General features: G+C 46.3%; 1 protein-coding gene across 2 annotated transcripts; it reads right to left on the reverse strand.

Moving 5' to 3' along the window:
- Positions 1 to 5,200: 5,200 nt before the first annotated feature.
- Positions 5,201 to 10,771, reverse strand: IL6 (interleukin 6). 2 transcript variants are annotated; one of them, XM_036010516.1, is made up of 5 exons: positions 10,432 to 10,771; positions 9,032 to 9,222; positions 7,842 to 7,955; positions 7,014 to 7,151; positions 5,201 to 5,752 (listed from the first exon to the last, which is right to left on the reverse strand). In XM_036010516.1, exons 1-5 carry the CDS (start codon positions 10,487 to 10,489, stop codon positions 5,591 to 5,593), a joined length of 663 nt encoding a protein of 220 aa, XP_035866409.1. In that variant the 5' UTR covers positions 10,490 to 10,771; the 3' UTR covers positions 5,201 to 5,590. The 2 variants fall into 2 exon arrangements, with proteins under 2 accessions (XP_035866409.1, XP_035866410.1); XM_036010517.1 differs by having other exon boundaries at positions 9,386 to 10,771.
- Positions 10,772 to 11,333: the final 562 nt, after the last annotated feature.

Consider the following 11,333-nt stretch of genomic DNA (forward strand, 5'->3'; position numbering starts at 1 on the left):
TATAACAAAGATATCCCCAAATATAGTTGCTTAAATAAGATAAAAGTATATTTAGTTATCATCCAACAGTGTAGTGCTTGTCGTTGCCCAGTTTGTTGAGTCTACTCAGCTCCATGAGGTCATTTAGCGATCAAGGTTCCACTCACCTCTTCGCTCCAGTAGAAAATTTCTGTAATGAAAGATATGCATCTGTAGTGTCCAGTACGATAGCCACCAGCACGTTTGAAAATTGACAAATCTTAATTTGAATTTTATGTATTCTCAATAAATTTAACTTTAAAGTTAAACACACACAAGTGGCTACTGTGCGCTGTATCAGACATCGCCGCGGTGGACGTTGCTCTGCTCTTCATGGTGGAAGCTGATTCACCACTGCCTTTCTATTCTCACCTGCAGAAAGGTGACAGGTCAGATAGGGAGGGCAGTTAATACCTTTTAGGGCAAGTGAAAGTAAAATTACATCAGTTCTACTCACATTTCATTGCTGAAAAGAGCCATTGTCTCAAGGGTTCCTAACACCACCCTCTGGTTCAGCGTTTTACTGAGAGGACGGCACACAGGACTCAGCATATATGAGTCACAGGCTATGGTTTGTTCAGCAAAAGAATACAAATGGAATTCGGCCAAGGGGAAGACAGATGGGCTGAATTCTGGAGAAAAATCAGGCAGGCGCTTCCAAGAGTCCTCTCCCGGGGGATTCACACAGGATGCTCTTAATTCCTCCAAGAATGAGTCGTAACAGCATGTGTCTACCAGGGAAATTCTTTAGCAACTGAGTACCCAAAGTTCTTACTGGGGCACCTTCTGCTTCTCACGAATTAAAAGTTCAGATTATCCACAGGGAAGGTGATTTGTGTAAGCCATATTGTTTGTGCAAACACTATAGACACTCTTACCATGTGGGGGGGACTTATATTAGTATCGGGAACTGTTTACTAGTCAAGTTCCCGGAGGCCAGCCAAGGGACAGGCTTGTACGCAGGCATTTCTAAAATAGCAGCCTCAGGCCTGCTACGTTCTTTCTTCAGCACAGCCACACCCACCTGCAAAGGAGAGTGGTGTACGGTGTACGTAGCCTCCAGATGGGTAGACGCATGTCTAATTCAAACTCTATCACTATGGGAGAAGTGGAGAATGGATTTGAAAGGGTAACTAGCAGTCTGCTGTGGAGTTTATACACTTTATGACTTCACACAAGTTTCTTAGACTCTCAGCTCCTTTGGCTAATACATGTGCCTCTGACATGATATGTACATGGAACTGTGCTTGACACAAAGTGCTCAGTGACAGTTAGGCATGCTGTTCTCATCATTGTCACGGTTAGTCTGTTCTTAGAGCGGGTGAGGTGGTTTTTTTCTTTCTTCGAATTCTTAACTCACCAGAACTCCTGATAAGGAGTAGAAACTGGACGCTGCCTCCCTGCAGTTTTCTGTCTTGCAGATTTTTGGGTCATTTTCGTAGTGTAATTCAAGTGCCCCAGGACCCTAACTTTTGGAGGTAATCCTTTCCTTTAGCATCCAAATATAATAAGCAGTGTCTCCATCTCAAGCCTTCTGCAGGAAATTCAAACCTTTCCTAAATCTTCCTGGCTGTTGTTGATTTTGCCTGTTGCTTTTCTCTTGAGACTTACCTTTGATTTTTCTTGGATCCCTTTGAGTCTTCCTGTGTTTTCAGCCATGCACTGTCTGTTTTGCCCCAAAATGTGGACATGAACCTCCCTTTGTTCTCCACAGCTAGGCTTGCACAAGGCTGCTGTACATTTGCTTTATGTCGGTGAGTAAAGCTCAGGGAAGTTTTATGAGTTAGACATCACAGTGTTAGAAGTCTCACCTGCCACAGGTGTGCCTTATTGCCTTCTCTTTCTCTCTCTCTTTTTTTTTTGCCTCTTGCCTCCCTGGTACTATCTGCCCTTTTGCTGGAACCTGCGGTAGAAAACTGGGTCTCTTTTAGACACTACCTCTGGATCCCAGCCTTCTTACCCCATGCCACCGGAAGGAATGGAAAAACTCCACAGCATTTAAAAGTCAAAAGCAAACAAACAGAAGAAATCCCAAGTCAAAAATGTTCCAAGGAAGTTGCTCTTCATCTGTCTGTAACATTAACGATTCTGTTTAACCGCCCTCGAGGCTCTCTGTGACTTGGACACCACCGCTTCAGCTTTGTTTCTACTGCTTCTCCCTTTGTGTGTCGGCAATTTAGGGTTCCGTCAATTCTCCCATTATGTTCTCTCCTTCCTCTGAGCCTTCACACGTGCCGTGATCTCTGCTTGGACCATCCCCAACCCCCCTCACTAACTGGCTCAATCCTATACCTCCTTTTGATATGAGCTTAAATGTCATTTATTCTGGGAAGCCTTGTACAAACACTTAGATTAGACTTTCCTACCGTGTGTCACCGAAGTAGGAGTAATAGTTTCCTGTGGCTGCTGTGACCAATTACCTACCACAAGACAATAGAAATGTATTTTCTTACAGTTCTGGAGCCTAGGTATTGAAATTAAGCTGTGAGGAAGGTCAGGCTGTTTCTGAAGGTTTGAGGGGAGGATCCTTCCTTGCCTCTCCCTGCTTTGAGGAGTGGAATCTGGGCTGCTGACTCTCTGCAGCTTCTCTCTTGTGAACGTTCGGGCCATTTTCATGGCATAACGGCAGAGGTGGGTGTCTGCAATCACTGGTGTCCCTTGGTTTATAAATCTGTCTCTCAAACACCTGCCTTCGTCTCCAGAGACTTCTACCCTGTGTGTCTCTTCTCTTCTCTTCTTGTAAGCCCCACACTGATGACCTCATCTTATCTTGATTACATCTTCAAAGATGGATTTTCAAGTGAGGTCACATTCATAGGTGCTGCCATTAGGGTTTTGACATACCTTTTTAGGGCACACAATTCAACTCTCGTCGTAACACACATATTTAGCGTACAGTATATTGGTTATTTCTTTAAGCTGTTTTCCCCAGACTGTGAGCTCCTTAGGAGCATAAACCTAGTCTGCCTGATGCACCCCGGTGTCTCCAGGGCCCTGTGGGGAATCTGGCGCATTGCAGGTTTACACGCAATATTTGAATGAATGAATGAATATGCTCAAATCTCAAATCCTTTGTGCTTTACTCTGCCATCCAACCCCTACTTCTTCCCTCTCCCAAAGCTGTGGTGTCCTCGGAAATTCCCGGATCTTGGTCAGCAATCCCCAAATCCTACTGAACCCATCCGAGCTATCTTTTGTTGGTGGCTGGCATTGCCTTCCCTCCTCTAGGTGTTCCCCATCCTAGTTTAGAACATTGTCACCTTTCCCCCAGACTACACTGAAGGCCTCCAGCGTGTGTCTCCAACTTCCTTTCTGTCCCCTTTCCTGTCCATTCTCAGCACTGCAACCTGAGTGATCCTATTAAAATGGAAATCTCACATGTCATTCCACTCCTTAAAACCTGTCAATGCCTTCTTACCACATACAGGATAAATTCCAAAATTTTGAATATGGCTTCTGATGCTGTCAGTGATCTGAGGGTCCCAGCCCCCTCTTTCCTCTTCTTTATGGACTGGGTATAATGTAGTTTTCATTGTCTCAACCATAGTGTGCTTTTCTTTGTTAATTCAGATCTTTGCACGTGCCATTCCCTCTGTCTGGAATGCTCTTCCCACCCATCTTGGCCCCGGCTAACTGCTACACATCTTTCGCATCTCAGCCAAAACCTCCCTTTTTCAATTAAGGCTCCATGACTGCCTTCCCTGGTCTGAGTTAGGTTCTCCTGCTGTTGATGCCCCCTGGATAGGTTCTCGTACACCAAACATTTCTCTTTTGTAAACCTCGTCACACTTACATTCTTCATTCAATGTCTGTCTTCCATGCCTCAGTGTAAACCTCGTGAGAACAGGGGTCACGTCTAGCTTGTTCCTCTCAGCCTCCCCAGCACTACCTGACATATATGGTGCTCAACACATTTTTGTTTGAAGAATGGATGCATCGGTCGACTGCTGTTTCTCTCTGTTCTTTGATCTGGCCTGGATTTTGGGAAGCTGCTTGTGGTGCATGGTTTCTAAAAATCAGAGTATGTGGCTCTTTTCTTGCTTAGCTCCTCTCAGTTTCTGACTTCTGTGGACTTTCCTTGGAGGAAGAAGTGTATGGTGGTTAGGGTGGGGAAGGCTTTATTAGAAGAGAAAACTTTTACATTGTTGGGGTCGGAAAGGGGAAATCTCTACCAAATTCCCAGCATCGTGTTGAGGTGGAATGGAGAGGCCATACGATATTACCCAGAATGCCTCTCTCACCACTGCTCTGGAGCGGGTGCGGGGAGAGAGTGGATGCCAACTGTTACTGCTGCAAAAGGAAACAGAGATAGATATACATGCACTGACTATGCGTTGCCTCTTCTAGAAGTTCTTAGAATGTTCTAACTCTTGCTGTTTTCCTTAAGATGAAGATTCACTAGTGCACAGTATTACTAATTTCCCCACCCATTGAACAACAGTGTATGTCCCCAAGAATTGAAGTGCCTTATATTTGATTATCTATGTACAGTTCCTTCGTTCAACAAATGTTTATTGGGGCCTTCTATGTTCAGGTTCTGGGCCATGGGCGTAGGATGCAAAGTATATACAATAAGGTCTGCCTTCTCGAGGACCCCGCAGGCTGGTTGGAAAGAAAAACCCATCAGTTTAAAGATGTGTTACAAGGCAGTAGGTGCTGTGACAGACGGGTAGGTGCAGTGTTTGAGGAACCCAGAAGGTGGCAGAATTTTTATTTTATTTGGAAGCTTGCACATTGCTGTCTTGATCAAGAGGTATTGTATCATCTCAAGGGCTTTTAATTGCATCTTGACATGTTTTCCCTGTTTTAACATGTTCTGGGATTTTTGACACCATCTTTCTGTTCCCTGGGAGGCAATGGGATCTAAAGGTTAAGAGAAAGGGCCCTGAAGGTAGGTAGGCCTGGATTTCAAATCTGGGCCCTGTGCCTTGCCTTCCAGCTGGGTGACTTAGGGAAATCACTTCCTCTCCCACATCCACTCAAGGGCATGCAAGGATGACGGATGCAACGCAGCTAGCATGGCGCCCAGCGTGCAGCAAGGGCAGGAGCTCAACTGTATCTTTCTCCAGGTGACTGTAGCTGCTTGTGCTGGTGGTGGTGGTGACGGAAACTTTTTACATTTAGCTTCAGAGGACTCACAGACACATAGTAGCTGATTTTTTTTAAAATGGCTTTACTGGCATAAAAACAATTTAAACATTATATAAATACATTATAAATATTTTTTAAAAAACCATGTATAAATTAGCAATTTGAGGTAAGCCTACACATTTCAAGAAATGATCTGGCTCTGAAATGAGGGTATTCAAACTGTATAACGATTTTATGTTATTTTTTTCAAAACTAACACATAAAATATTTCAAGTGGCATTTTATAAAAATATAAATATCACTTATATAAATTAACTCAATATCCCATACTTAAATAGCAATAAATTAAAAGTAATAAAATAGTGTCCTAATGTTCATATTTTTAGTTCTTCATAGAGAACAACATCAGTTATGTGCCCATTGGACAGTTTTTTGAACAGAGGAGGGAGTGTCCATGAAGTACAGCCCCCTCACGTGCCGGCTACATTATCCGGACAGCCCTCTGGGTGAACTGCAGGAAGTCCTCGAGGCTCCGCAGGATGAGGCGGATGGTCGTGGTCTTCCGCCACTCGTTCTGCGACTGCATCTGCTCCAGCAGGCCGGCGTCTGTGGTGGGCTCAGGGATGGCTTCTCCATCTGGATTCTTTATCCACAGGGAAAAGGAAACAGAAAGAATTGTTTAAATGTTGAAAAAAATCCTTTTCTGTGGAAGGATGCTCTGGGCTGTGGGAAGGGGTTCAGATCTGGGGTGAAGAAGTCTGATTGGGGCCACCTGCCCTGACTAGCCCAGGGAGGGTGACGTGCTTCTGCTTCGAGCCCACCCTCTCATGACAACTGAATTCTGAGCATCCCTGTGCTGCTCCATGTCTTTTAGATCATAAGCATCCTGAGGGCAGCTACAGCATTTTATTTGTCCTCTGTTGTCCTCAGCAGTGCCTGGCACATAGTTGGCATTCAATAAAAAATGAAGAGCCTATAATTAGAGGCATCTCAATGAGTCCTCAAGTGGTCTCAGACTCTAATGTTTTTCTTCAGTCTCTCTCACCCATCTCCTCAGCATCTGTTGAGAGTCCCCTGATCTAGAGGTATAGGAGGGCTGGGAAACACCTTTCTTAGACCCACTGAGGTGAGATACCTCCAAGTGTGGTCCTGAGCACTGCAGTGTGTGCATCGCCTGGAGCTGGTTAGAAACTCGAGTCTCAGGTCTTCCCCAGACCTGCTGAATGGGACCCTGCCTCAGAACAAGACCCCCAGGGCATCCGAGTGCTCATTAAAGAGGGAGATGCCCCAGTTTAAGGCAAACAGCTGGAAGGCAGAGGCAGGGTTAGCACCCATGGGCTTCCCCATGCAGTGAGCTTTGTTTGGCTCATCCATACACGGTGCCATCAAGCCTCCGTTATGTGGCATCTGAATGGCCAGTTGGTAGTACCAGACACTTTGTACCTGCTCTTCCAGCCTTTAGCCATTTCTCTGCATTAACTTTTCTGGCAGAAAGTTGGGAAAAGGAGTTGAAACTACCATAATGACAAGAATGTCACTTGGCGATAATTAAAATATTAAAATAATTTTTGTTATAACAAATATTAAAATATTTGTTACTGTGGACCCCAGAGCAGGGTTTGACATGTTTTCTTCTGCCTCTACAGATACTTCTTTCCTTATTCTTAAGCTGTTAGAGATTGATGTTAAAATCTACCTCATTTAACATCATTTGAAATATAGTTATTGGTGTACTTTGCAGAAGAGAGCAAAAAAAAAAAGTTTTAACTATCAGGAAATATTTCTAGATCCTTTCCTTGGCATGGGGACCTCTCTTTTGCATTGGCGTTGCATTCCCGAGGTGTCTGGGCTGCTTTCTTTGAGACTCTTCCCCACACCCAGTGAGGAGAGGAGGTGACACTCACCTTGTGCCTCAGGATATTGACCAGGGCTTTGATTCTCATCTGCATAGCCTTAGCATTGTCCTCAAACGTGCTCCGGAGGTACTGCAGGTATACCTGAAACTCTGCAAGACCGGCGGTGAGTCTCATCAAGCAAGTTTTCTAAGAGGAAAGATGGTGGGAAAATTGGTTATTGCCAGGAAGATATAATTGATTTTAGCCTCTAACCACCCGTCTCCCCCACCGGGAACTTCAAGCACTTTTTAGACATTCTGTTTGAGACATCAGACAGCATCAGCTGCCCTATTTTAAGCATCTGGACAAATCAGAGACACCACTTAATTAATTTTACCCAAAGCCTGACAGAGGCTAGAAGGTGGCCAGGTGTCCTTCTCTGATTGTTGCTTTCAGGCTCATCCCTTTCTCTGAACTCCTCCCCTTGTCAGTGTTGGGCTAAAACCTTTTATGGAATAATCAGAAGTCAGCGCAGGTTATCTCACTGCCCGGAGGGGAAAGGTGTAGATACTGACCTCAGCAGGGAGGGCAGCCAAGGAGGGGAAAGGTCACTGAACCACCACCTCCCACAGGATAAAGTAGCTACATCTGCTGAGGTTTCTCACATTTGTCAGTTGTAAAAATCGCAGGGCAGGTAGGCTATCCCTGACCACACCATTCAAAAATATGCTGCCTTTACGAAGATTTCTGTTGGCCTCCTCATGAAATTTGCATGGTGTTCTTTACATCTATCATCTTCTTAGTTGCCTGCACACAGGTCTATATGCACACAGACCCTGCATGCAATGTGAAGAACTGACTAGGGAATAGCCAACAGTGAATGAGATGCGTTGGTACCTGATTGAATCCAGATTGGAAGCATCCATCTGCGCTTGTCAGTTTCGGAAGGTTCAGGTTGTTTTCTGTCAGTGCCTCCTTGCTGTTTTTGCATGCCTCATGGTTGTCACACATCTGGGCAGAAACATCAGAACTGTTATCATGTAAGTGCCCCTAAAACAAAGACCACTAGAGGGCCTATCGTGTTCTACACGGCGAGGAAGTTCTCCAGGAAAAATGAAGTTACAACCCGTTAGCTTCCGGGCAAGAAAGATCTAGTGGAGGTGGGTGCACTTGGGGTCAATCCCAGGCTCACCTGTGACTTCAGGCTTGTAACCTATCCCAAGTCTCAGTGTCCCTCTCTCTAAACTGGGGAAAATGAAACACCCCCTTATGAGTCTGTTGTGAGGATGAGACATAATATTTATAAAAATTGTCTGGCACAAAGTAGGCACTTAATAAAGACAGCAACTTTGATGACAATTGGGTGAATATAATTTGAGCCATAGAATGTTCCAGTTAGAAGGACTTGTGATATCATCTAGTCCAGTCCCACGATTTTACAGGTAGAACCCGGAGGTGGTCGGAAATCTGCCCAAGATCACAAAGCCAGTTCAGCAGAACTACGGCTAGAACTGGGTTCTTTCCTGTCTACAAAACAGAACCAGACTACCTTGCATTGAAGCTTGAGGGCTGCTTTCACTCACCTCCGATTTGCGACCTGGGTAGGCTATCAGGCTTGCATTTTATAAGCTGGAATGACTCTGGGGAGTCCCTAACTACTGAGCCTGTACAACTTAAAAGTACTGTGACTGTCCTGAGAAACTGAACATTCATTTCAGGTGGTACTTTTCTAACTCTTCCAAAGTCCAAGGGACATAAAAATAGGTTGACAGACCTTATTTTTTTGGTTAGCAAAGAGGGAGATCTAAGAAATAGTGACCCCTAGCTCATGTCAGTTATGGAGTTGGGGTGGACCAGGGGTCATGGACTCCAACTCAATTCTGTATTTTCCATGAGGGAAAGGAATCTCCTGAGACCAGCAGCAGAAGAGAAATAGAGAAGACAGTCTGCCTCTTTGGCTTCAAATCGGAAGTGCCCCAGAAGAATCCAGCAAAGACCTCCCAATGCACAAGCTCCTGTCGCCATCCAGGGGCAAGGAGATGCATGCCCAGACAGGCCTTTCGTCACCCTCCATTGAGCTTACCCACCTTGTCTTTCACTTTAGAGATTTCGAGCATGATGGTCTTAATAAGTTTTTCAGTTTGCTCTGGAAAGGTGAGTGGTGATCTCTTTGAGGTGGTCTCCTCTTTGGAATCTTCTCCCAGGGGAACGGGGGTAGGGAAAGCAGTAGCTATCACCAGGAGCAGCCCCAGGGAGAAGGCCAGCTGGCTGAAGGTGTCTGTGCCGGAGGGAAGGGAGAGCAGCAGTGAGCGGCCCGGCCCGCTGCGGAAGCTGAGCTTCTGGCTGCTGGCTGCCTGCCAGCCCTCGCGGCAGCGCAAACCCTCTCTCTCACCCAGGCAGGGCTCCAGGCAGTCCCCAGGCTAGGGATTTCCTTCACTTACTTGTGCAGAGGGCGTTCATAGCTGGGTTCCTGGAGGGAGATGGAGCTCTCTTTTCTTCCTGGTGGGCTCGAGGACAGAATGAGCCTCAGACATCCTCAGTCTCATATTTATTGGGGGTTGAGACTCTAATATTGAGACTCATGGGAAAATCCCACATTTGATAAGTCGTGTTGGAGGGAGGAGGTGGGCCAGGGTGGTGGGTGGGGCTGATTGGAAACCTTATTAAGATTTCGCAACTGACGTGACGTCCTTTAGCATCACAGCAATCACCACGAAAAGTGCTGCTTAGCTCATGACCAAGGAGCCTAAGAAGCAGGATCACTCTTCTACTTTCTTTTCCTTTTTTTTTTTTTGTGACTCAGCATTTTGGCATGTGTAGAAGGAAAGTAATGCTGAAGTCATCTACAAAGTTTTATAAGGGTTGGGGGAGGGGTGGAGAAGCGAGGGCTGATTGTAATTTACAAAAAAGAATTCACAGATGTACAGGCTAAGATTTAGTTTTCCACTTTATTCATATTTGTGAAAACCTAAGAGGTTCTGACCTGAGTTTCCTCAGAGCGGGACAGCCCCTTAGCCTGGGGTTACACAGGAGATAAGACTCGGAGCCGCCCCCAAGCACGTTCCTTTCCCGGCCCAGGTGTGGTCCATCAGTTACGGAAACGCCCGCCTGCCCCGCAGTCTCGTGCCGTTAATCTCCTCCGGAGTCTCCAGGTGCAGTGCACGGGGCCTGCCTGAGTGACTCCTGTCTGCCACCATGTGGCATTTACCAGCTTCCTCCTCACCTGCTCCAGCTCACTGCGGCCAGGTCAGCTAACAGCCCTGCTCTCTTCCTGGTGGCCCCTTGAGGACCCTGCTGGCCAGCACTTAGATGTCTGTGGCAAGGGGGTTGTCTCAGGCTGCTGGTGCTGTCTCCACTGCTGGCAGTGGGGTGTTCCTACTCCTGCAGAGCAGCCCCAAGGGGCCCGGGCAGGTGCTGGATCTACTGGAGCCATCAAGTTCCTGATGCCCCTTTGGTTTAGGGCAAAAGCAGGGAGGATACTACTCACCTCTTTGATGGGATGTCAAAGGAGGACCTTGCTGCATTTTCTGGAACTTGGTGTTCATAGCTCCCTCCTGCTGTGTGACTTGATGTGTGCCCACAGGCAGCTGGGAAGAAGCCTACCGTAGACACTGCTCTAGGCTCTGATCTCGGTTCTCCTCCAGTGCCCCAGCCTTTCTCATTGGTCGAGCTTGAACAAGCTCCCTCAGCCCTTGCAATGATGACGTCTCCTGCAGGAGAGTCCTCCGTCTCATGCAAATAGGCTCATGACCAGGCTGCCCCACCAGTCTCTCAGACAACCAGGCAGCTCAGAAGATTGGCTCCAGGCTGAAACTAGGACCCTTGTGGTGCACGAGGGGGGAAAAAAAGTATTTACAAAATACAGTGTTATCTCAAAATCGGCTTTGCAAAGAGGATCTCGGTCAGGATTGCTAAAACAAGGACCTCTGTTACAGTATTTAAAATATGAGTTGATTTACTCACTTTTTGTTTTGCTCACAACACTGGAGGACCCACCTGTTGGAGAAAGTGAAGTCATCCATTCTTCCACTGACTTTCTAAACAGAGGCACGCTGGCTGTGGGGGCAGGAGGGGTGTTAATTCGAAAATGAAAATGGGAGAGTATGGGTGAATGGTTTCCTTTTCAGTGCTCTTGGGTCTTGAGCAACACAGACACCCCCGGCTGAGTCCTCTCCCTTGCCCCGGAGGAAGCTGCCTCTCCCGGCTCCCCTGTGATGCACGCGGCAGGCCTCCGTGCGTGGGGCTGCTTTCTTCACATACCTGTTTTTTAGAAAATGTGACTCAGTAAATTTCCAATACAGATTTTTCTTTTCAATGAAAAGTTTTGAAAATAGGAAGTATGTGTATATTATAAAATATTCAAACAGGACATCAGGGTGTATAGGAAAA

The sequence above is a fragment of the Phyllostomus discolor genome, chromosome 10 (genome assembly GCF_004126475.2).
Source record: "Phyllostomus discolor isolate MPI-MPIP mPhyDis1 chromosome 10, mPhyDis1.pri.v3, whole genome shotgun sequence".
Lineage (NCBI taxonomy): Eukaryota > Metazoa > Chordata > Mammalia > Chiroptera > Phyllostomidae > Phyllostomus > Phyllostomus discolor.